Source organism: Coturnix japonica, chromosome 28 (genome assembly GCF_001577835.2).
Source record: "Coturnix japonica isolate 7356 chromosome 28, Coturnix japonica 2.1, whole genome shotgun sequence".
Lineage (NCBI taxonomy): Eukaryota > Metazoa > Chordata > Aves > Galliformes > Phasianidae > Coturnix > Coturnix japonica.
This window is the reverse complement of record NC_029543.1, coordinates 1,172,150-1,195,568: the sequence shown is the minus strand read 5'-3', so window position 1 is coordinate 1,195,568 and position 23,419 is coordinate 1,172,150. Positions and strand designations below refer to the sequence as shown.

Genomic DNA, 23,419 nt, shown 5'->3' with positions numbered 1-23,419 from the left:
TGTATGCAGGATGATCCAATGCAATCATGGTATAGGAAGGTGCACTTGTATAGCTGTCACCGTGTCCAGGCAGCCTCCATAACAGGAGCTGTAAATGTGGTAAAACTGGGACTTGAAATGTAAGAAGGAGCTGGAGTTGAGCAGTGTGGGTTTGTGGAGCCTCAGCTGTTTAATGTCTGCAATACTCAACAGGAGGGAAAAAGGTTTGCATGTTAGAATTACCACTGCTTGCACTGAAGCTGTCAGCTGTGGAGGTAAGTCTCCAAAGGGGCCTTTGTAGCTTTAATAGGCTTGTTTTCTACCATCTGATCCTATCAAACTGTCTATAAAACATGTGGCAGAGTGAATTGCTGGGACAGTTTGTGTGTTGGGTGCAGGGTTATCTTAACAGGTTTGAAACTTGTTCATGCTGTGAGTCGGTGTAAATCCAAGCACATCATTACAGCATGTGTTGTACCCTTGGCTTGGTGTCCCTGCAGCACTTGGCCTTAGGAAAACAGATGTGTTGATGTATAAATGGGGCATGGAGGACTGCTCTGTGTTGTGACCCTTTGGCAGCTGTGCTGGGTAAGCAATTCAGTTGTTGTATGGGGTACATTGAACTGCCATCCTTCCAGCTCTGCTCTCATAGCAGCAGCAAGAAGCACATCCTGCAGTGCTAACTCTTCTTGTTGCAGCACAGTGACACCGTCTTCCTGTAAAACCTGTTAAATCAGCAGTGTTGCTAAGGGTGAGTGTTCTTACGGTCTATTAAATAGGCTTTGGGTGCTTACACAAAGCTTTTGCTAACATCTTGACCCTTCCCACCTGCAGCGTGTGCTCCTTTGCATCCCAGTGGACCCAGTGCAGCAGCAGCCCTCCCTCTTTCCCCCTGCTCTAAGTGCTTGCAGCCTTGTAATCCTGCTCTTCCTCTGTTGCTTTTTGGGAAAGCTGTGAACTTGCCAGCAGCAAAACAGAAGGGTGGGGGAGATGGAGTGGAGAAGGGAGAGGATGTTTCTGCTTTTCCTCACCGAGCTGGCAAAGACTTGAAATTCCTAAGAGGGTTCTTAAGATGAATTTGTTTTCCTCTGCTGTGCTGCAGCAAAACTGACTCTGAGCCACTCAGCAAAAGGGGAGAGGTTCACTGATGGTGGTGGTCGGATGGAAATCAGAACTGGGGGTGCAAGTGGCAGCAGTGCAGGATCCAGCCAACCTGGGGCTGGAATGGGCATACAGAGCAGTTTGTTGTTCATTTTTTCATGGTGAGATGCCCAAGCAGACTGTGCTGCCAGGGCTCTTACTGCCATCTTGTAGCCATGCATGATACTACAGGATGCAGGGTGATGCCTCCTGTGTGCTTATGGCCCAAAGGCTCTGAATGGGAGATGATGGCATTGTGTGAGAGAGGGCAAGGAGCTTGTTTGTCTCCATTTCTTCCCATCTCTTACCCTCAGGACCTGACCCTCCTTGTTCTCACCTCCTGTACTGCTTTGCTTTGGGAGATGCTCAGTGCAGAGATGCTCACACAACAGCGCTGTGATCTCAGCTGGGTGCAGCCCTGAGCCCACGGCCATGAAAATGAATGGGGATGGGGCATGTTTCCATGCTGGGCTGGAAGAAAGCAGTGCCCAGGAGAAGCAGCAAACCAAGGGGACAGGGAAGGAACCTGCTGACTGGGAGCATTTTTCTCCCTGTGTACACAGCCTGCAGAAACTGCTCTGCTGCTGTCAGCTGATAGCTGCGAGCAGATTAATAATTACTTAGTTAATAATTATACCAGCTACCCAAGCAGGGCCTTGCATGACACCCCGCCCTCTGTGCAGGCTGGGTTGGGGATTGAGGTGCTGAGCAGTGACTGCACGTGCAATGTGTCCTTGAGATGTGTCTCCTTGCAGGACAGCTGTGGTTATGGGGCTCTGTGCAGCACTGCAGCTGAGTCAGTGTGAGTCAGATGGAAGCATCGTGCCACGAGTGAGCAGGGGAGGAGGTGCCATGAAGAACAAGGCTGTGTGTGATGGACTGTGCCAACCCCTCTGTGCCACAGCCAGGCCTTTGGGAGGATCATGCAGCTCTCAAGTTTCTGCCTTTCTCATGTGGATCCTGCACATCCCATTCACCTTGAGGTGCTACTATGCAATGCACCCACATGCTGGTTGCTGGCTCCTGGTAGACCCCAAGTGGGTCTATTACAGATCTGCAGTCACCTCTCATCTTCCAGCAGCCACAAACCCACCAAGTCCTCCCTGCAGCTCCAGCTCATCACCATGGAGCAATGAACTTCAGCTTCATGATCCTCCCACGTTAGATCCCCAGCGTGCACAGAAAGCACAGAAAGGAGCAACGTTTAAGAGGCTCAGCTCTGGGTTTTATTGAAGCTTGTGTGGCTGCTTTATTTCCTCCTCCGAGATGTCATTTCTATTTGTGACTATGCCACAAGCTGTTCCTAAAAAGGACGTGGCTGGATGATGTGTTGCCTTTCTCCTCCCATAAGTGAGTCTTATGGTGAGCAATAATGAATGACTTGATATTGTTATTTAAAACAGTGACAGCAGCCATGCAGGAGGAGGAGAAGCCATGCAGGCTAATGGGGAGAAGCCTGAGCTTTATTCACTGTAAGCAGTGAGTTGCTGAGCTGGTGCTTCATCCTGTGCCTTCCATCCAGCTGTCTTTGCTGAGAGGCTCTGAGAACTCAAAGCACTGAACCAAAATCAGCTGAGGATGCAAAACCACATCTGCATCGTGGCAGCCAAGGTACTGCACTGAGAGTTTGGTTTGTTTATGTGCTGTATGAGAACGGTTTCAGATTTGGAAATGAACTTCCAGGACCAGCTTTAGTTGGGGAGGTAAGAGCTGGAGCCTCCATGGGCTCTTGGCTTTGGGAAACCTGGGCAGGTTGGTCTTTATGGCGTGTAAAGAGTCTGGGTGACCTGGTAGAGCATGTGCTCGGTGGCCTCCACAAAGTACTGGCAGCACAGCCACTCCTCGAGGCCAGGGCTCCCCTCGGCCAGCTTTAGCAGCAGCAGAGCCCTCTTCATCTCCAACCAGCTCTGCAGCAGGACCAGCGTCTTCCTGCTCTTAGCAAATAGCTCCTGGCGAGGCCCCCAGAGCAGGACCTGCAGGATGTGCCTGGCTTCCCTGATGGAGACCCTCTTGCATGGATCTCGGTGGAGAAGCAGAGTGGCCAAATGCTTGAGTCCCGTGGAATAGATGGACAGGGAGGGGATTGCAGGAAGCTGATCGCTTCTCAGATCCAAAGCATTTTCCAGAGAGATATCCACGTGCAGTATCTTATAGATCAACATGCCAACGTTCAGCTCATCTGCCATCGGGGTGGTGAGAGCAGCAGACCCTTTGGTCCAGTCCCACTCTTGGCTGGTGGAACAAGGTCTGGTCTTGTCTTTCACCTTGAAGAAGTTGCTGATGAGCAGCCTTGGAAGGGACAGCCCCACGGATCCCTCCTTGTCCTGCTGGCTGTCATAGGGACGTGGGCACTGCACCAACAACAGGTTCTCAGGGCAGATATCACCCTGCCCCATATTCTGCACCCTGAGGTGCTCCAGCCCCGTGCACAGCTGCAGGAGGAGCAGACATGCCAGGCGTTCATAGTGCCCAGGGCTGCTCCTATGCAGTGCATGGGAGCTCTCCACAAACCCCGCCAGGGTCTGGTAGGGCACATCTGGAGACAGGAGGACCTGCAGGACACGGGGAACAGCAGGGCAGCCTGGGGACAGTCCCTGTTTGCTGGGGTGACCTGGGAGGACCAATGCCCCTGGGAGACGGTCAGTGAAGCGGCTGATGATGCGCTGGATGCTGCAGTGTGATCCAAGGGAGCTCTCTATTTCTTTGGTGCAGCAGCCTGGCTTGAGGACCTGCAAGGAGAGATGGGGCAGGGGCAGATGTGCAGCTCCTACCCATGCATAGTGCTCCCCTGCACCTCTTGGTGCGTGCTGAAGCAGCTTGGAGCAAGAAATCAGGTTGGATATGAGAAAGAAGTGAGGGTGGTGAGCACCAAAGAGGAACCACCCAAATGCCATCCATCTTGCCCACCCACCCATTGGGGCTCCTGCTGCCCCCAATCCCCCTTACCTTGGCTGCGAGCTCCAGCTGTTCATTCCTAAAGGTGACCCCCACACGGTAATACCAGGCATCCCCGCTCTGGCAGCACGGCTCCCCCTGCAGCACGTTGAGTGCAGCCCAGCCTTGCCCTGCCAGCTTAGTCTGCAGCCCCTCCCAGGACCCCATTAGCCCCTCCATAGCACGGGCACACAGCCGGGTCAGGCCAGCAGCATGACAGCCCACCATGAGGTCGCACAGCCCTGTCCGGTCCTCCAGACCCTGCAGGATCGGGCTTAGCACTGCATCCCCTGTTCTAAATGTCAGATCTGCCGGGTTGGGCATCAGAAACACCCCCCGGGTCTCCCCCAGGCTATGTGACTTGGTCAGGGGCTTTTTGGGTGCCCCATCTTTGTGTTGAGACCAAGAGCTGCTGAGCTGTGGCTGGGGGTCTCGGCCATAGGGCTTCCATGTGCCCTGCTCAGGGAGGGACTCAGCTCTCTGAAGCTGCTTTTGGGGCAAGGGGGGAGGCAGGGGGTCGTGGCCGGGCTGTGGGGGGGCTCTCCTGGCTCCATCCCCTCGGCTGGCCTTGGTGGGGACGAGGTGGGCGCGCAGCTCTCCTGCAGAGAGAGGAATTATTCACCCCATGTTATTCCCCTCAAAGACACACAGCACCCAGTGCTGAGCCCCCTCTCCCACCCCCCTGGCTGGATGCCGGGCTGTCACTCACCCACGTTGCTGTAGATGAGGTCTGAGGTTGGGGTCTGAGGTGGGTGCTCCTCCAGGGTGTCCAATAGGGGCATGTTCACCATAGAGCCCCCCAGGTCCAGGCTGGCACAGCGGGCTCGTGCCATGGCCCTGCACAGAGCTGGGAGTCAGTGCATGCCCCCCCCCCAGGGGCTTCCGCTGTCAGCTCCAGAGAGTCAAGAAAAAGGGGAAGCAGTGGGTAGGGAGGCCGTGTCTGCCTTGTTTTGGGGTGAAAAACAGGGAGGTTGGGCTGCCTGTGACTGCAGCCCCTGTTCTGCTGGTGGAAGCTGCTGTGGGCTTTGTGCCTGGTTGTGTGTGTTTGCAGAAGGATGGGGGGCACCCCAGGTCTGCCCTGCTGATCCCTGCTTGGTGGATGATGGATGGGGGGGTGTATGGGGTAAGAGCAGGAAAACCTCCCTCCCAGCCCAAGCAGGGATGGAGTGTGAGGGATCCAGAGATCTATGCACGAGAAGGGGAGCACACAAACACTGAGCGGGGATGGGGAGCAGCAAGAAGGGGCCACCCATGGGGCTGCACTTCCCTGTTCTGGCCAGACTCGGTGCAAACCTGCACGTCCAACCCTGCTTCTACGAGCAGTACTGAAACAACACCGACTTTCCTGAAACCCACCATTTTCTGCTCCCAACACCATCAGACTTCAGCCCAGATTCACCTCCCTCCCCCCAGGGAACGATATTACCCTGCTGCAACCGCAGGTCTCACTGCGGTGCAACGCTTTATGCTGGAGCATTCGAAGCGGGTGCAGCTGCACTTGGGGAGATGTTTGCAGAGCAGTTTGTTACCTCCGAGCTTTCCCTGGCAGCGGTGGGGGCCTGCTGGGCTCCATTCTCATATCCCGGCTCTGCTGGGGGCTCCCTGGGCTCAGCAAATGCTCCCAAACCCCATCCTGTGCTCCACCTGCGCTGGCCATGGCTTCTACTTGCAGGATGATGTGCTTTCAAAATGCATTCACCAATGTCTACGTGAGCTTAAAGGAAGCTCGAGGCTCAGTGTTGCTCCCCGGGGTGCTCCGGGGGCACCGATTGCACTCAGCAGTGTGCACTGACCGCTGCAGGTTGTTGCAATGGGTTTGCTTCATCCCTGCTGCTCGGATACTCTTTGTGTTCCTCCTTTGTGCAAGATGTGGGTTTGCAGAGAGGAAAGGTAACAAGTTTTGTGTTAGAGAAACGGAAGGGGAAATGGAAGGGAAGGGAAAGGAAAGAGGGAAGGGAAAGAGTCAAGGGAAGGGAAGGGAAGGGAAGGGAAGGGAAGGGAAGGGAAGGGAAGGGAAGGGAAGGGAAGGGAAGGGAAGGGAAGGGAAGGGAAGGGAAGGGAAGGGAAGGGAAGGGAAGGGGTAGGCATCTCTCTGGATATGCCTTTTTTTTTTCTTCTGTGCAGAAAATGACTGAAAAAGCCCAGTTTTGTGCTCCTGCCCTGGCCAGCTGCAGAGCTAAGGGACAGCTTCTAAACAGGGCCACCACTGTGCTGGAGGCACCCCAAAAGCATCCTCAAATCCCTGCTGGGTACATGGTTTTGGGTTTGGGGGGGAGGCAGCTGGGAGCCACCCAGAGCCCTTTCCTCCAGCAGATGGAGGCATTGCTTTGCTTCACTGCCCGCAGTGCCCATCCCAGTCCCATACTGGGAGAACCAGGACTGTGGGGTGGCACAAACCCAGGATCAGGGTGTTTTAGGCTGCGTTTCAGGATGCTCAGCAGCCCCAGTGCTGGGGATACAAAGTGGATTGGTCCCCAACCAATTGGGCAAGGGACACTGGGGACATCCAGGTGCCCCATGGGAACAGTGTGAATCCCTTTAACCACCCCCTACCCCAGGTCCATGCAAGCTAGAGGGTGGCTGCAAAGCTTTGCACCTGTCAGCTTCAGGGCATACTTACAAATACTCCCTTAATAATTAATAACAGATTAATAGCAGTGGCAGCTTGTTAACACATGCGCATTAATCATTTATTAGTTATTAATAATATGCACTTCGGTCCCCTCTGAAAGTTGTTTTAACATCGTTTATTATGGGGTTCACAGGGCTGGCAGTGGTGCTCAGTGGTAAAGCCCAAATCCCCCACTCCTGACCCCACCGGGGCCCTCACCCCCTGCATGGTAATCCCACCCCAGTGCCCTGGGCTCTGTGTTTGCTCCTAATTGAGCTCTGGGTGTTGCCCAAGCCCTTCTGCTGGAGGCCATGGCATGGATCCTGTGCACGGTGCATGAGTGGCTGTCCGATACTCGAGGCACATGGGGAAGAAAAGGAAAAAACAAAAACCAAGTCAGTCCTGACACTGAGTGGGGTGACATGGGGGGGACCCCGACATGAGGCAGCATGCACAGTGTAGGGAGCACTGGGGGCACCTGGCATGCGATGGGACCCATGGAAGGATGACGGGGTAAGATGGATGTTCCCATCACACTTCTATAACATGGGAAGGGAAAGGTGTGGGAGCAGCCTAGGGGGGCTTTGTGCCCAAAACACAGCCCCAAAGGTCTGGAGATGCCATTAAATCCAGCAGGAATCGGGATCTTGGGTGTGTTCCCAAAAAGAAGGGACAGTAGGACCATGGGGGGGCTCCCCATGGTGAACAGGAGCTGCTGGAGTACAGCTGCAATGGCAAGAGGGGAAATGAGCAGTGGAGGAACCTGGATGGGTGCTGTGCATGCACCTACACCTTCCAGCTGCAGCAGCACCATCCAGAACCCTTCCTCTGGGGTTCCTTCTCCCATTGGTTCCTCAGCTCCAACCCTTCTTTTCCCTCTCTCCTCTCTCACACCCCAGCACTGACCTGCACAGGTGCTGATCATTATTGCTTGTGCAGGAGCATCCCCAGCCCACATGGTTGAGCTGCCCCATGCTGGAGTCACCCAGGTGAAGGTCCCATGGTGTGGCCATACCTCGGGGTCTGGCTGTGCCCAGGGAGGGGTTGGGGGACACCCCCGTACTGCTCCCCAGTCCTGTGTTACACCGGAAGACTTTTCTTTTGGAAATCATTTAAAAAAGGGTCAGAGGGAAAAAAAGAACAAAAACCAGAAGAGAACAACCATAAACAACACCGACAAAGTTTTCTTAAGTCTCTTAAAAACAGAACAAAAACCAGAAAGGGAAAAAAGGGGGAAGAAAAGTTGTTGTTTTCTGTTTTGTTTCATTTTGTTTTCCCAGGCCGAAACGCTGCTGATCTCATTGAGAAATGCATAGATGGTAGCAAAAACATCAGCTACATCGGGAGCTGGGATGGTCCTTGGGCCATGTGTGGGGTAACGGAGGGGCTGGGGCCAGCTGGGTTATCTAAACACAGAATCATTAAGGTCTGAAAAGACCTCCAAGATCATCCAGTCCAACAGCCCTCGGTCCCTGACAGCGGTGCTGGCCCTGTTGATGCCCCAAGACATCATTGATGCCCCCATGCCCCCCCCTGGCCCCATTGTGCCACAGCTGTGCCTGGGGCCAGGCTGCAGCCAATGGTTCTCCTTTGGAGAGGCTCAGATCATCTTCATGTTGAACTTCCTGGCTCCTCCTTGGCCTGTGGTGGTGGTGGGTCCATCCACCTTCCGGAAGGAATACTCCACTGAGAAATTGTTCTTGTGCTGCCCTCGGCCCCGGCTCCAGACGAAGAGGAGCAGGAAGCAAAAGAGGACCACACCGAGGAAGGTGATGCAGCCCATGGCCGTGGACACCAGGATGGTCTTGAGATCCAGCGTGAACTTCAAGAAGACCTGCGTGTCGTTGTGGTAGGTGTCATTGAACTCATTGAGGTACAAAGTCCGGTTGGCATTGGAGGAGCCATCGTTTGGGTGTCCCTTGACCGTCAGAGTAGCAAAATAGGTGTCGTTGCCCCCTGCATTGCTGGCAATACAGATATAGGTACCACTGTCCTGCACTTGGGCAAAGCGGATCTCCAGGGTGCCCCCTGGCAGTACGGTTGCTCTCCCCATGCTGCGCGTGGTGATCATGCGGTGCTGAGGGGACACCCAGACGATGGAGGGCTCCGGCTCCCCATCCGCCCGGCATAGGAAGGACACGGACTGCCCTTCACGGGCCGTCACGTGCTGCAGCTTCCGATCCCTGATCTTGGGTTTCTGGCAGGTGAAGTACTCAAAGAGCACGGAGTCGGGGAAGTCACGAAGAGCGTTTCCCTGGATTTCGGGAGGTGTGGAGCACATGGGCTGTTGGCCATCAAAGTTGAGCGTCTTCCGTCGCTGTAGGATCCAGAGGAGGCGGCAGTCACAGGCCAGGGGGTTCCTGTCCACCCTCAGGGTCTCCAGTGTGTTCACAGAGTGGAAGGTGCTCTCCTCCAACGTGGAGAGAAAGTTGCTGGAGAGGTTGAGCAGACGGATTTGTCTCAGACCAGAGAAAGCCTGCGGCTCCACGGACACCAAGAGAGCACCCACGATATGCAGCTCCTGGAGCCGGATGAGGTCTTTAAAGGAGCCCTTCAGCACAGTGCTAATGGGGTTGTAGGACAGGTTTAGGTAGCGGAGGTACACCAGGTTCCTCAAGGCAGCAGTGGGCACGGCTGTGATGTTGGTGTAGGTGATGGAGAGCGAGGTGAGGTTCAGACCTTGGAAGCTGGTGGGTGAGATGTCTTCCAGCAGCGGCCAGTTGTCAATTTCCAGCTGCAGGAGGTTGTAGAGCTTCTTGAAGTTCTGCTCCTCCAGTGCAGAGATGCTGAGGTGCCGGAGCCGCAGCACCTCGAGGTTCTGGAGGTAGGAGAGTGATTCGGCTGAGATGGAGGTCAGGTTGCACTTCTCAATGGTCAGTTGCTCCAGGCCGAGCAGCCCCGAGAAGGCGCGTTGGGAGATGTACACCAGGTCGTTATCACCCACCTCCAGGCTCTTCAGGTTCCTTAGGTCCTGGAACATGTAGTCCAAAAGGATAACGAGTTTGTTCTCGCTGATGTCCAGAAGGGTGAGGTTGGTCAGCTTGGTGAAGACCCCCGGGGGGATGAGCTTGAGCTGGTTCCCCCTCAGCCTCAGAGTCTGCAGGTTGAACAAGTTGCTGAAGGCTCCTGGCTCCACATTGGTGATGATGTTCTCGCTGAAGTCCAGCTCCTCCAACAAGGGGTATGGGGAGAGATCCCCTGGGTTCAGGCAGCGGATGCGGTTCTTGTTGAGCTCCAGGATCTTGGTCTCGGTGGGGATGCCCTCGGGGATGGCAGTGAGCCGCTTGCGGTGACACACCACTGACTTGATCTGCGGGGCACACTCGCAGCGAGCAGGGCAGGCTGCCACCTGCAGTGGGCTCAGGAGGACCAGGTGGAGGACCAGGACCGGGAGCCAACATGTCATGGTGTAGAGCATGGTCTTACGGGCTCTCTACCATTCTCCCATACACCTGGAAAGGAAAAAGAGAGCTGTGAGCAGCAAGTTCTATTGAGATCACTGGGCTGTGAGTTACAGCTGAAAAACTCCTCCTTTGGAGTACCCCAAACCATGGTCCATGGCCCTGAGAAGGTTCTCACCTTGCAGGAAACATCATTGACCTCTTCTTGTGGCCTGGGGACCAAACTAACTGCAAACACTTCCCTCCTTTGCTCCAAATCTGCCAGAGATCCCAGTGCTGCTGCAAAGCTCATCAACCACCTTTCCCAAACAAAGATCTGTCATTAACCTAATTAATCAGATTGGACAGAGTGCTGTGGGCTGCTTCTGGAATGCTACAGGATCCAGCCTTTGCACAGGGAGGTTCCCAATCCTCTTTGTGCCCACAGCGTGGGGAAGGATGCCATCTCTGTGGATAATTTCCAGCCCTGATCCTATTATACAAGCCAAGCAATTCTCCAGCAGTAAACCCATTGCTCAGTGCAATTTAGGAGCCATGGGAGATTATCTTTTAAAGACTTCTTTTTACATGTCTTAATTTCGCCATGCTTCCCTGTCTCTCTGAACCAGGAGGGAAAGAATCACCATCATCCACAAGGCATCAGCATGGGGCTGTGCGGTGCTAAGTAGGGCCCTATGGAGGGTGGGATCACAGATCCCACTGCTTTCCCCACTTCCTAGCCATGCATTCCTATTGCTTTTGGGATCCATGAGGAGCTGCGTGCTCACACTTTGACTTCACCCTTGTGGTCTGAGTGGCTCTTTTCCTCCTCTCCTCAACCTGGGAAGGATGCACCCAGACACAACCTGCAGGAGAAGTCACTATGGGTTATTAATAGCTCATTACTGCCGTAGCATCACCATCTCCGGGGCTTGCCTGGCCTCTGGGGAGCGAGGCCAATTAAGATTCAACTTGAAGGCCTAGATAGAGGCTGCTCATTGCGTTTAATTTGTTTTTAAAAATAACACGCCTGCTGCTTGCTGGGCTGGGGAGCAGAGCCAAGACAGCCCAGGCTGCAGCATGGCCATGGAGCAGTGATGGAGCAGCTGAGCAGTGCTGCAGAGCTGTGCAGAGGTGGCTCCTCAGCTCTCAGGTCTCTCCTTTTCTGAATAAAGACCAGAAAACAAGCCAGTCTTGACATTTCTAGGCTCCCCTGCTTTGACAACATGCAAGTACAACCACTTCAGCAGAAGCAATGTCTTGTTTTATTCTTGCATCTGCTCGCAGAATGGTCCCACTGGGGCTGCCCTCAGAGACTGCTGCTCAAAGCCATTTTCCTCCTCAGACTGTGCTTTAGCAGCACCCAAGGGAGTCCCAGCCCTATGCCCAGCAGCACCCACAGCTGCCAACTCACATCTTTGCTGCTCAGCCCCACACCTGCAGCACTGCATAGGGCTTTTGGGACCAAAATTTGGGACTCAGCACTTGGTCTTGTGGAATATCATCCCATTGGCCTCATCCCAGCGATCCTCCATAGGGATTGATCCTTCCCTCAGGCAGATTGACACTCCCTCCCCACTTAGTGCCACTCAGTCTCCTCCAGATGATTGAGATATTAAGCAGAGCCACCCCTGGTGGCTTCAAAGAACACAGAATGGCTCAGACTGCATCACAAATTTCCAGCCCCCCCCCCGCTGCATGCAGAGCCTCCAACCTCTATACCTAATACTAGATCAGGTTGCCCAGGTCCCCATCCAACCTGGCCTTGAACACCTCCAGGGATGGATGGGGCATTCACAACCTCTCTGGGCTTCAACAAGGCACCTGATGGTCACAGGCTCTTGGTCTACCTAGCTCCTCCACCTGATCTGGGGTGCAGAATCAGAGCAGCTGATGGCAGGAGCACAGGAGGTGAGAGGAGAACAGAGACAGAGACCTGGGGGTGACGTGAGGCCAGCAGCCTCCCTGCACCGCCCTGATGATGCTCTGGCCATCAGGCAATTAGCAACACCAGCACAAGAACCATCCAGCTGAAACGGGGCGAGCTGAATGCAGAAAGGAAGAAAATCAATCAGCAGAGCTGAGATGGAGAATTACCAAATGGAGTTATTCCTAATCCCATCAGGGGCTGCTGGGAATCAAGCGCTTCCATCTCCATGCATCCCAACAGATTTACTGGGTCACTTCATTTCCAGGCTCTGCTCACCACCACGTGGAAACCCCCAACCCTCGCAACGGCTGCAAGGCCCCAGAATGAAGGATTCCCAACACCAAGGAGACAGCCCCAAAGAAGGCACCGCTTATTTTTAGAGACAACCTTATGATTGTTGAGCGCGTGGCCCAGGCAACACCGTGCAGGCAGCCACAGATTGGCCGCAATCTGCTCCTCTTCTTGATAGACATCACGTCTGAATCTCTATCTCTGCAAGATGCTCTCTGGAGAGAAGACATTTCCATACGACCACAAAGTACAACGTTTCCAAAAGGTCACTGCAGCGGGTGCAGGTGGTTGGTATTCCATCATGAGTGTCTTCATTGCTCTCCAAGGCTTTGGAAGGGGAGAAATGGGGGAGTAGTGGGGGCCCAGGTAGTACCCCAGGTTATCATTGAGGCTCTCCCAGTGAGTTTCTGCTGTGCAAGGAGTTTTAACTTGCAGAAGCCTGTATCCCTGTGGCTTTCTGTGGTTATTTCCCCAAAACTTAATGGTCTGCTCATTGCAACTGGCACAGCACACTCAGATGGATTTGCATGGAGGGGTGGCTCGCTGGATCTCCAAGCATGGGATCCCCAGGCTGTGCTGGGGATGGTGACAGGAACCACCTCCTGCTGCCACCCACCTCCTGCAGACACATCACCCAATGCAGCACCCAGACCACTCTGCCACCTCATCACCAGCCACCCAGGGAGGGGACCCTGTGCCTTCCCTCTAAGCCAGGCAGCTTTGTGATAAATGAAGTGCGGGAGCAGGATGATTAATAACCATTTCAGAACAGCATACGCTGTAATTATCCACCTTTCAGAGAGCTGATTAATGATGCTGCTCAGGGGCATGAGGAGCCCCCACACTCACCCTGGGTGGGTACAGGCTCCGGGTGCTGAGGATTTTACTGCCGCTGCCCCAGGAATGCTCCAGTTTGGTCCAGCACTTCCATTCAACTGGATGGGGCTGTGCTTTAAGCTCAGGCTCCCAAGCTGGGATCGCTGGGTTGGTGAAACCTCTGCATTCCTCACCTGGCAGCACCCCATGCAGTGTGAGGTGCTGTTCCTAATGCAGCCAACAAGGATGATTAAGGGGCACAGAAGTCCCCCCCAGATCAACACCTGAGGGATGGATACTGGCATAAGGTCCTTGGGATGCTACAGGACCTGGGCAGGGCTATATGGGGCCAACTGCCCCCCACGGGCACTGCATCATTGCCAAAGCTCTGATTTGAGCAGACAGATGGATTTATGGGCAGGAGGAACAGACTGACAAGGCAGCCGGACAGACAGATGTCTGCTCTGAAGACAGGGTGGAAAGTCAGCCATGGGTGGAAAACAGCCTGAGCCCGTCAGGACCGCTCTGCTTTCCATGGGAAAACAAGTCAGTGGGCACAGAGGGGCAGCAGCTGCTGATCCACTGCACCCATCCTGCTGGAAAAACCCACTCAGGGCAGAGGTCCCCATAGGGCACTGCGATCCGTCTGCCCTTCAGCTCTGCTCAGCATCAGTCTGGGGCTGGATGCCTTTTTTAAGGCACGTCTACAGCTGCTGTGTTTGAAATGCTATCGCCATCCCGGTGATGATCATGGGAGCAGCGAGCAAAGAGTAAAATGCCACTGAGGGGGGAAATAACACTCAACATTGCAATGCATATCCTCATCCTGCCAGGCAGGGGTGTATATTGCAACCTAGACCCAACCAGCCTTGCTTTAATAAGGGGAGGCAGACTGGGGGCTGGGGACATCGTCTCAGTCCTATGCAGAGCAGATCTCAAACCCACACTGGTCCAGGCAGCCAGGTGGGTGGATGGATGCAGCAGACCTGGGTAGGAAGCAGTACAGATTTGCTTTTCCAGAGGATACAGCCCTGCACCCAAAAGCAGAGCAGCCCGGGGGCTCCCACTGTGCTGCCCCAATGGCTCCTCCATGCCGGGAGCTGCAGAGAATGAGGACATTTGGAGCATGAGATGCTGGCGTTGGTCCCCAGATTGGCAGCTTCAGGGCATCAGCTATGGCTGTGGGAGCAGGAGAGCAACACCATTCCCATCTACAGTCCCAAAAAGGCTCCCAAAACCCCGAGCTCTCCACTTGGGGCAATGGGCAGAGATTTCTCAGCCATTCTATAGAATAAACCTGGACGCAGCAGCACTGAACTCCCAGTGGTGCAGAACCAATGCCACGAGGAGCACCCAGAGCCCAATCCCCCACCAATAGACCCCCCGTACTCACCGTTCTGCAGGTCCAGGGCTGCACTGACAGCTGGCATCTGCGAGGCTGGGCAGGTTTACATGGTGAAGTGTGCAGCACGGCCAGAGCCCGCTCCTCTGGGTAAAATAGCACAGGGAAAACAGCATGAATCCTCTCCTACAGCATCCCAAACAGATACACCCGAAGGCCAAAGCGCAGTCACATCCCAGAGAGGGGGAGCAGACTTAGCTTTGCTCCACCCCAATGTGCGAGCCGGCTGTTGTACCTCCCCTCGTTATACATATGCATGTAATCACATAGGAAGATCTGACAAGCAGATGGGCATCTGTAAGGGAGGCTAATATAAAGATGTTAACAAAGATGATGGTAGATAGTCAAAGGTTATTAGCAAAGCAAAACTCACCAATATTGATGCCTTGACCAGAAAGCTGAAGCAGCCTCCATTGGGGAACAATCTCCAAGAGATGCTGCCTCAGTGGTGGTCAGCCCTTAAATGAGGTCTTAGAGGAGGTGGAGTCAAAGTCCACCCCTTCCAGGAGCACAGCTCCATTACTCTCACCTGTGCTCCCACAGCTGACCCAACACTTGCCTCAGCTGATTAATCAGAGGTTCAAGCTGTGATTTCCCATACAGCATCCAAACCTGTGACCCTTGCTTGGGTCTCTGCCCCTTGGGGCATAGCATTCCCAACCCCATTCTTGGCATGGGGCATCAACCTCAGGGAAGATCAAGTTTAATTTGCTAGTAATTAAGCAAGAGGGGATTTAAGAACTCCCTTTGAGTGGAAATAGAGCTCTTTCCAGCTAACAGATCACTAGAGCTGAGGTGAGGACAGTGGCTGTGCCCTGCAGCCTCCTGTGAGCCACTCTAACCCTAACCCCAAAGCCCTAACCCTAAAACTAACTCCAACCCTAACAACAAAGCCCTAAGCATAACCCTCTAATGCTAAAATCCTGGCCCTAACAGTAACCCTAAAGCCCTAATGCCTATCCTTAACCCTAAGTGCTCATTGATAAGCAAAACCCCACCGGTGAAGAAGAAAGCAATGGCCTTAACCCCCTGCCTCCATTACAGAGCCTGCTGCTCCCACACATCTGAGTGATGAGGGTCTCAACTGATGCTCTTGGCATTTATTTTTGGTTACTCTTACGTCACTTAGCAACCTCCGGTTCAGGTTACTTCAGGGTTTTTTTTATGTGTGTGTGTGTGTCTGCATTTTAATCCCCATGGAATGGGTCCCTTCCCATGCACCAACTGCCCCTCATCACTGTCACCCTGGGGCTCACTGTCCCTATGCAGAGCCTGCAAACCTGCAGCAAAACCAGCACGCAGAGCACTCAGAATGCTGCAGGAACCCCAAAATCCAGCCCTGGTCCCTCTGTCCCCATGGCACTGCAGCCAGGAGCACAGAGCAATGAGCCGGAGCCTTTCCCTCATTAGTGTAATTAATGTCAGGGCTCCCAGCTGGCCGGGCTGCAGGCTGACCTTTCCCTTCTGGAGAAATGCATGACAGCACCGACCCAATGCGGGGGCGATGGGGGGGATGTGAGTTTGTTTGGAGGAATCAGCTCATTTGTCTTAGTGATGTGCCTGCAAAAAGAGGAGCAGTCTGCAAAAAGGAAAGGGTTTGGAAAACCATCCCTGGGAGGGGGGGGCACAGTCAGTGATGATGGGAAGGAGATGAGGTGCTACAATAACCCGAGTTGGAAGGGACCCATAAGGACCATCGAGTCCAATCCTACAACCCAGAGAGAACTCGAAGGCAAACTCCTTCTGCATTTGTGACTGCAGCAGCAAACAATGTGCAGACTGAGTTTTCCAGCTGCTGTGGGATGTTGGTGTGAGGGGTGGGAGGAAGCAGCACATAGCAAAGCCCCAGCACTGCATGGGGACATCCTGCAGCCCCGAGCACCACTTGCTGAGCCCCACACAGCGAAGTCCCCACCACAGCTGTGCACAGAGGAGCTGGGATTACAAAATGCAGCAGTGTTTTGTCTTTTCCTTTTTTTTTTTCCCCTTCCATTTGTCATGCTTGGTTAACACCCCTGCTTCAGTAAAAAGGTCACCGTTTAGATCTCATTTATGTTACTTCTGCGGATTGCAAATGCAGGGTGCAGCTTGTTTTCCCTCCTTAATTAGTGTTCAATTACCAGGGTCATGCTCCAGGATTTGGGCTTGGGAAGTGGGAAGCAGTGAGCTGCAGTCATTAGGGCGATGCTCTGCACTGGAGTAAAGGGGTTTGGAGGTAGTTGGAAAGCTGGGGAGAAGCACAGAGTCACTGCAAAATGTTCTTCCTATTAAATATTCACCCTCCTCCTTTATTTCTCCCCCTCTTCCTGTAGCAACGGTATCTGGCAGAAGGATGAATTTTTAATAGGAGGGGGTGGCAGGCAGAGGGAGACCCTAGGGCAGCAATCTATTAAAACAACATCTGAGGGGAAACCAAACCTAAGAGGGAACCACTTGCAGGACCACCAGGCAGAGACTGGAGCACCATCAGCACCACTACAGCCACACAGTGGGGTCACATTGCCCACAGCCCCACTGCTACAGCCCAAGGTTCCCAGCATCCTGCCATGGAAGCAGTGGGATTTCCTCCTTTTGGGGATGTTTTCATGGCTGGCTGCAAGCGACAGCAGTTGCTCAGCCCCTGGGATGAGGCCGCAGAGGGGTTGGAGGATGCTGTGGGGCTATGAGGATGCCCGTCTCGCCACCCCATGTCATACAGCTGAACCTAAAGATAGCCCCCAGTTTGCTTTTCTTATCAACACAACCAGCGCTCCGGGTGAAAGTCCTTTCCCATGAACTCACTGTTGCTTAATAAAGCACAAAACCCTCCGAGACTGTGACACTGGGATCTGTCATTTTAATTCTCAGCAACACTTGTCCCTCTCCCCGGCTGTATGCGGCCGCTGCTATTTTGGCTGACGTGTCAGGAGCTGAACGAGGAGCTCCAGCACTACATGTCCGAGCTGCTCAGGCTTAAGAAAAAGAGCAGAGATGTGACTTCAACCAACCAACCGAAAAAGCAAAACCATAGAATGGAAAGCGCCCGTTCTGCACCCCAAACCCACCGGAGAGCTGTTTGGGTCCCACTGTGTGTGTGTGTGTTTGGGGATGTTGAGGGAGGGCACAGTGGGATGGGGCTGATGGGCACAGCACAACCAAACTCACAGCAGCATGAGAAACTCCAGCAGCTGCTCTCCTACAATCACTCTCCCTCTTTACAGATGGGGAAACTGAGGCACGGGGCATGGATATATATCTATGTATCTTCTGCACCACCTGAGGGGGTGAACACAGCAGGGAGAGAGCTCAGGGATGGCCCTGCCTGGCCCTGCATGCAGAGATGTGCAATGTGGAGATGGGAAGATGCTGCTGGTGCTGCCTGGGCTGCCCACAGCACAGCAAGCTGACGGCATGGGAATTACCGCTGCCCACGCGAAACACTTTCAGCCACGTGCTCTGTGTTCCCAGCCTTATTTCCAGGGCTACAGCAAAGGCTTGGGGATGAGAAAGCAGCTGGTTGTGTCTGGAGGAACCCAGATCCCTCTGTGTGCTTGGGGTAGAGATGTGCCCTGTGGGATGGAATGAGATGGGGATGGGATCAGTGGGTTGGGGTGGGATGGGATAGGAGGAGATGGATGGGATGGGATGGGATGGGATGGGATGGGATGGGATGGGATGAGCTGACAACAGTGGGACCCCAGTGCCATCCCTGCTCACCCTGTTGCACAAAGCCAACTTCCACCCTGGGGCCATCAATGCCAAACAGCTTCAGGGCATGAAACAGAACTCAGTGCTTTCCTCTCCTCCTCCACCTCCTCTCCCAGGAAGAAAAATAAATTAATAATAACAATAAAAGCTAAATTTGCTGATGTTTAAGTAAAAAGAAACCAGAAAGCCAACACAGAAAGCTCTCACTCCAAGCTGCCTTGCCTCCTGCTTGCCCGAGTCGCTGGGAACACGGCTGCTCCCTGTGCTCAGGCTGCTTCCTCACTGTATGGCAGTGCTGTGCTGGAGAGCATCACCCTCGAGCTCAGTGCTGAGTGCATCCCATACACACAGGGTTATTTCTGTATCCTCCAAAAGCCACAAGGAGCCCCACGGGAGCAGTAGCCACCTCTGCCATGTGGGGATGCTGGCTCCATCCCGTGTGATGCTGGAGCAGAGCTTTGGGATGCACAGCCCTGAGCCCTGTGGTGCAGATGGGGCTGGAAGGCATTGCTCTGTGCTGGCTGCAGTGGTTGCATGGGCACAGCCAGGCAGTGCAGCATGGCATGCATGGGTCAGCATGGGGTTCATCGCCTGCATTTCTGCATGCAAGGCCAGCAACAGGCTCTGCCCTGGCTTTGGAGGCACACATCACAGTGAGGAGCTGTGAGCTGATGGCCAGCTCAGCTTTTCCTGTTGGCTTTTAGAAATTCCTTGTGGTTTGGTTGCGAGAGGTGCTTGCAGGAACTTTCCTCTCTGCATACAGCCCTCACAGTGCTCCATACAGCCCTCAGAGCAGAGGATGGGGTTCACTCCTCAACCCTGTGGGCATCGCATCCCCAACCATGGTGCTAAGCCACGGAGGGTCTGCACCTGAGCAGGGTGCAGGAGCCTTCAGGAGGGCCCAGGTTGCTCCTTTCTGGCCATCTCACATCCCTTGCTTGCCCCATGGCTCACATTTGGGGTGCCATGAAGCTGCCTAGCAGATCTGCTCCGGGTATTTTGCAGGCGCTTTGCCTGTTCCTGTCATCCTCTCTCCTCCTGTTTGCTCTTTCCTCCTTCCCAAAAGGAAAAAAAAAAAACCAAAACCCCAACCAAACCAACAAACCACCCATCTCCGGTTAAAGCTGGGCATGAATTTACAGAGCAGCTGCTCTCCTGCAATCACTCCCTCGAGCGAACACGGTGGGAATTAGAGCATCTTTCGTCGGGTTTTAGCTCAATCCACTTTGCGAGTGGATTAGGAAACTGGCACAAGAGTGCTCAGGGTCTGGAGCAGGAAGCTGCTATTCTGGAACGCGATAGGAGCTGTGTGCTGTGACTGCTGCCTGCTCCATTTCCCCGAGAAACACAACCCCGGTAACATTTGCATTTAAATCAATCAACCCTGGGATTTTTGACAGGAGAATCCGCCTAGCCCTAAAATCGAGGATGCGGAGAGAGGGGGACAAGCAGGGCCTTGGGGTATGGACCTGCAAGGCTGGGGGGCAACGGGAGCACGGGGAGACCCTTCCTTGTGCCAGAAGGGATGGAGAAAAAGCAGTGGGGAGGACTGCGGGTCGGGAGCCCGGCAGAAAGGCTGGGGGTGAGGCTGGAGTGAAGCACGTTCGGGCTGGAGGTTGCACCTGCAGCTCTGCGCGCATCGGAGGGCACCGAGACCCCCGTGCCCCTCCCCAGCACTGGGCATCACAAGCAGCCCCGGGGATGGGGGGTGGGTGGGGAGGATAAGCAGCTGCCCCCGCTCCCCACGTGCAGCCCCCGACCCACCCGCTCCCCGCACTCACCGCTCCGTTCCGGCTCTCGGGCGGCCCACGGTGCGGTGCGGTGCGGGAGCGGCGGCGGCGTTGTTGCGGGCACAGCCGCAGCCCCGGGGGCGGCGCGGTGGTTCCGGAGGCGGCGGCGGCAGCTCTGGGTCGGACCCCGGCCCGGTTCTTCCCCCCCACCCCGCACCCCCCCCAGCCCGTGGGGCGGCGCTCGGTGCTTCTCTCCGCTCTCTGTCCGTCCGTGCGGAGCCGCCGCCCCCCGCGCCCCCCGGTATAGAGCGGGGAGGGGATGGGAGGGTGCGCGGCCCCGGGAGGGGATGCGGGAACACAGCGTTAATTCCTCGCTCTTGAGCACTGCAAGAAGGGTCGTGCCCCCCCCCCCCCCCCGCTCGGACCCCCTCTTGCCAGCTCTAAGCTCTATGCCCCGTGTCACCCCATCCGGGTGCACCCACCTCGTTGTCCGTGCCAGACGCTTCGTCCATACGGGTGAACGAGGACCAACGTGGCTGTTCTCCTATCCAATAGGAAAACTGGGACAAATGGGGTGCGCAGCCCCCAGCCCAGCCGGGGCCCCCACCTTCACATCCTCGCATTGAGCTCTGCCAAAGGACAGCAGCGTGGCTCAGCTCCCCACCAGCTCCTACATCCCATGTGGGGACAGCGCTCACCATCCCTCCCCCCAGCTCCCTGCTCGTCTCCAATCCCGCTAAAGCCTCCCACAAACGGGGATGAGTTGGTTCATTAGGCTTTGAGGATGACAGAGGCCAATTCCCAATTCCTCGGGGCTCATTTCCCTTCCAGCACAGAATTGTGGCTGTGCCACATTCAGCCGTGCATGGACCAGGCTGCTCCTCATGCTCACAGGGCTGAAGTGCACACAGCCTCAAGCCCTCGATCTGTTGCATTACAGCCAGCATCACCCGAGCTCCTCACCTACATTCCCTCCATCTGACAGTGGTTTTTGAGCAGCGCTTGGCACACATCCTCCATTTTACCAACGAGGAACAGCCAGCGGGGCTGAGGAGCAAGGCAATGCCTGGTGCCCTGAGCCACCTTATCGGGTGCTCTGCTCCTATTTGTGCAATGCACTGCCAGGAGAAACGCTGACAGCTCTCCCACTTGGAGTGTTTTATTGGTGCTGCTTCCACTCTCTGTGCTGTGCTGCAGCCCAATGCTTCTGCTGGTGGATATTTCTGGCTGCATCCCACTGCCCGTTTGCTCCAGGACGTGGGTTTATCATCTCAGCACAGACACAGGCTCTCAGGCTTTCCCCTTTGAGTTTCATCCCTGGATCTGCAGCTAAACTTGGAGGGTTTATACGGGCACAAAGGAGTCTCAGCGCCGCTTTAAACAATAGCAGTTGATGAGGGCAATAAAAGATGAAAAATCAGAGCGTGAGATGCAGCTGCTTCAGCTGGAGATGCATTTTTAAGGGGCTTGTGGAGGTGTATGAAGCAACCCATGTTTTGTTTTGGTTGCCCAGGCTGGAAAGGTGATTCTGGCTAATTAGAGCCCAGTCATTAAGGCATTACTTCAAAACCAAGCAGTCAAAGTGCATCCCCCCCCCCCCCGTTATTAATCAAGGGATGGGGGGGAAACTGCTGCATCCATGGAGGTGGATGGGGGGCTGACATGGGGAACCCAGCAGGCTCATGGAGGGAGCCTCTCTTTGGAGATGCTGTTCTGAGGCAACACGGAGCATCTTGACAAGATTTACTGCTTTCTGGGTCATTTTCAGACCGATTCAGCAAAATGATTATGGGAAAAAAAAAAAATGATTGAGAAAAAAAAAATATAAATAAACCTGGCACACGTTCAAAATCCTGCAGTTTCTTGGCTGAAAAGTACTAAAGGAAAAAACAAACCACAGTAAGAATGGAGGTAATGCCTCCCATTGAGGAGCAGAGCAGCTTTCCAACCCTCTCCCAGCATTGGGGCCCTGCCAGCCCAGCTCAGCACACAGTACTGCCTGCACTGGGACAGCCATAGGAGCTCACTGCCCCCAGTAGGGATGCAGCAGCAGTGGGAGCAGTATGATGACTTCAGCCTCAGTGGTCATTCATTGCGAGTAATGCATAGGGTGGGTCCAGCAGTGAGACCCCATGGTGCTGAACCCCATGGAAATGAGGCTGGGGGTTCATTGAGAACCCTTTTGACACTGGGAGAGGGACAACGGGAGAGAGGCTCACCCCCAGTGCATGGCCCCTGCACCAGCCGGACCCAGAAGCACCTGACGCTGTCAGCATCCCCATGAACCACCCCACAGGTGTCCAGGTGAGCCCTACCCTTGACACCCATTTGCTACTGGGGTCGTGAAGAGGGCCCATTCCCCACCCCAAAGATCGCTGCTTTGCAGAGACACAACAACCATGAGCAGAGAGTGACACCGCATGGCCGCAGGCAGCAAGGTGCCCTGGGGACACCGTGCTGCCACTGTCCTTAGGCTGGGAGGACAGCAAGGACCTTACACCGACCTGCAGGGACAGGGACAATACCACCGCCCCATTGCAAACCACCCCCTTCCCTCTGCTGCATGGGGCCGGCAGCATTTCCCCTACAGCTCCGTGCTGCTCTGCCCTGACCCCGTTGTTTCCTTAGCTGTGGTTTTGATCCACATTCAGAGCGTGACCCCCTGGGGGAGGACATCTCACCTCGTGTTTCCCTACAAAGCACCGGGCGGATGTACCTACTGCACGGACACAGCCGGGGCCCATGACTAATCCTGGTTACTTTTAATAAGCAGCTGGTAACTAAAAGAAAGTCTCTTTTAGCCAAGAACCTGCTGTTCTGAGCTGTCCCAAGCAGAAACACAGCCCAGCAAATAGAAAATGACCTCCCCACTCCCCAACCTTCGACTACCACAAAGAAAGGGACGGCACAATCTGGTGCTCCAGTCCCTCTGATACCTTCCAGTCCAGGGTGACTTAAAGGAGTGTTTCCTCCATCCCCCATACCAGTGGTTGCTCTGTTCCTATCTCCCCTCAGTCCCTACAGCCCACATCCCCAACCCCACGCAGCCCACGTTCCCCTTCCCACAGCTGCAGCATACAGAATACTCTCCCACCCCCTCCTTCCCCCCTCCTACGAGCACTGCCTGCATTTACAGCACAGCATCCGATCCTTCCTGCAGTTCCAAGCTCGTTTTCAAATACCATTAAAACAGCTTTGCAAGCAATTCCAGGTGCTACACTGCCTGGATGCTAAAGGTGCCATTCACACCCATGAGATGGAAGCTGGCCCCAGTGCCCTCCATCCCTCAGGGGATAAGCCAGATTCTCTTTTTCAGATAAGCCAAATACATTAACTCCAGCTGTGGCTGTGCCAAGTGCAGCCCTGGGAGCTGCTGGTACCCAGCCAGCAATGGGGCCATTGCAGATGGGGAGGGGGCAGCACTTTGTCCCCAGCCAGAAACACTCAGTGGGGTCACATCACACCAAAAACCCCAAAGCTGTGCCTGTGCCTGCTGGGCTCAATGGGTGAGATCAGGAA

The 23,419-nt window shown here is 54.7% G+C and overlaps 2 protein-coding genes across 5 annotated transcripts; both read right to left on the bottom strand.

Annotated features, from left to right (window-relative positions):
• Positions 1–2,879: 2,879 nt before the first annotated feature.
• On the bottom strand, positions 2,880–5,866 carry PEAK3 (PEAK family member 3). The gene is made up of 4 exons (XM_032441055.1): positions 5,583–5,866; positions 4,763–4,890; positions 4,066–4,652; positions 2,880–3,848 (listed from the first exon to the last, which is right to left on the bottom strand). The coding sequence occupies exons 1-4, from the start codon at positions 5,708–5,710 to the stop codon at positions 2,880–2,882; spliced, it is 1,812 nt and encodes a 603-aa protein (XP_032296946.1). The 5' UTR covers positions 5,711–5,866.
• Positions 5,867–7,815: 1,949 nt separating this feature from the next.
• Positions 7,816–21,448, bottom strand: LINGO3 (leucine rich repeat and Ig domain containing 3). 4 transcript variants are annotated; one of them, XM_032440963.1, is made up of 4 exons: positions 20,864–21,448; positions 20,383–20,529; positions 14,475–14,569; positions 7,816–10,116 (listed from the first exon to the last, which is right to left on the bottom strand). In XM_032440963.1, the coding sequence occupies exon 4, from the start codon at positions 10,080–10,082 to the stop codon at positions 8,265–8,267; it is 1,818 nt and encodes a 605-aa protein (XP_032296854.1). In that variant the 5' UTR covers positions 10,083–10,116; positions 14,475–14,569; positions 20,383–20,529; positions 20,864–21,448; the 3' UTR covers positions 7,816–8,264. The 4 variants fall into 4 exon arrangements, with proteins under 4 accessions (XP_032296854.1, XP_015742081.1, XP_015742082.1 ...); XM_015886595.2 differs by having other exon boundaries at positions 20,383–21,448; XM_015886596.2 differs by lacking the exons at positions 20,383–20,529; positions 20,864–21,448 and adding an exon at positions 19,952–20,079.
• Positions 21,449–23,419: the final 1,971 nt, after the last annotated feature.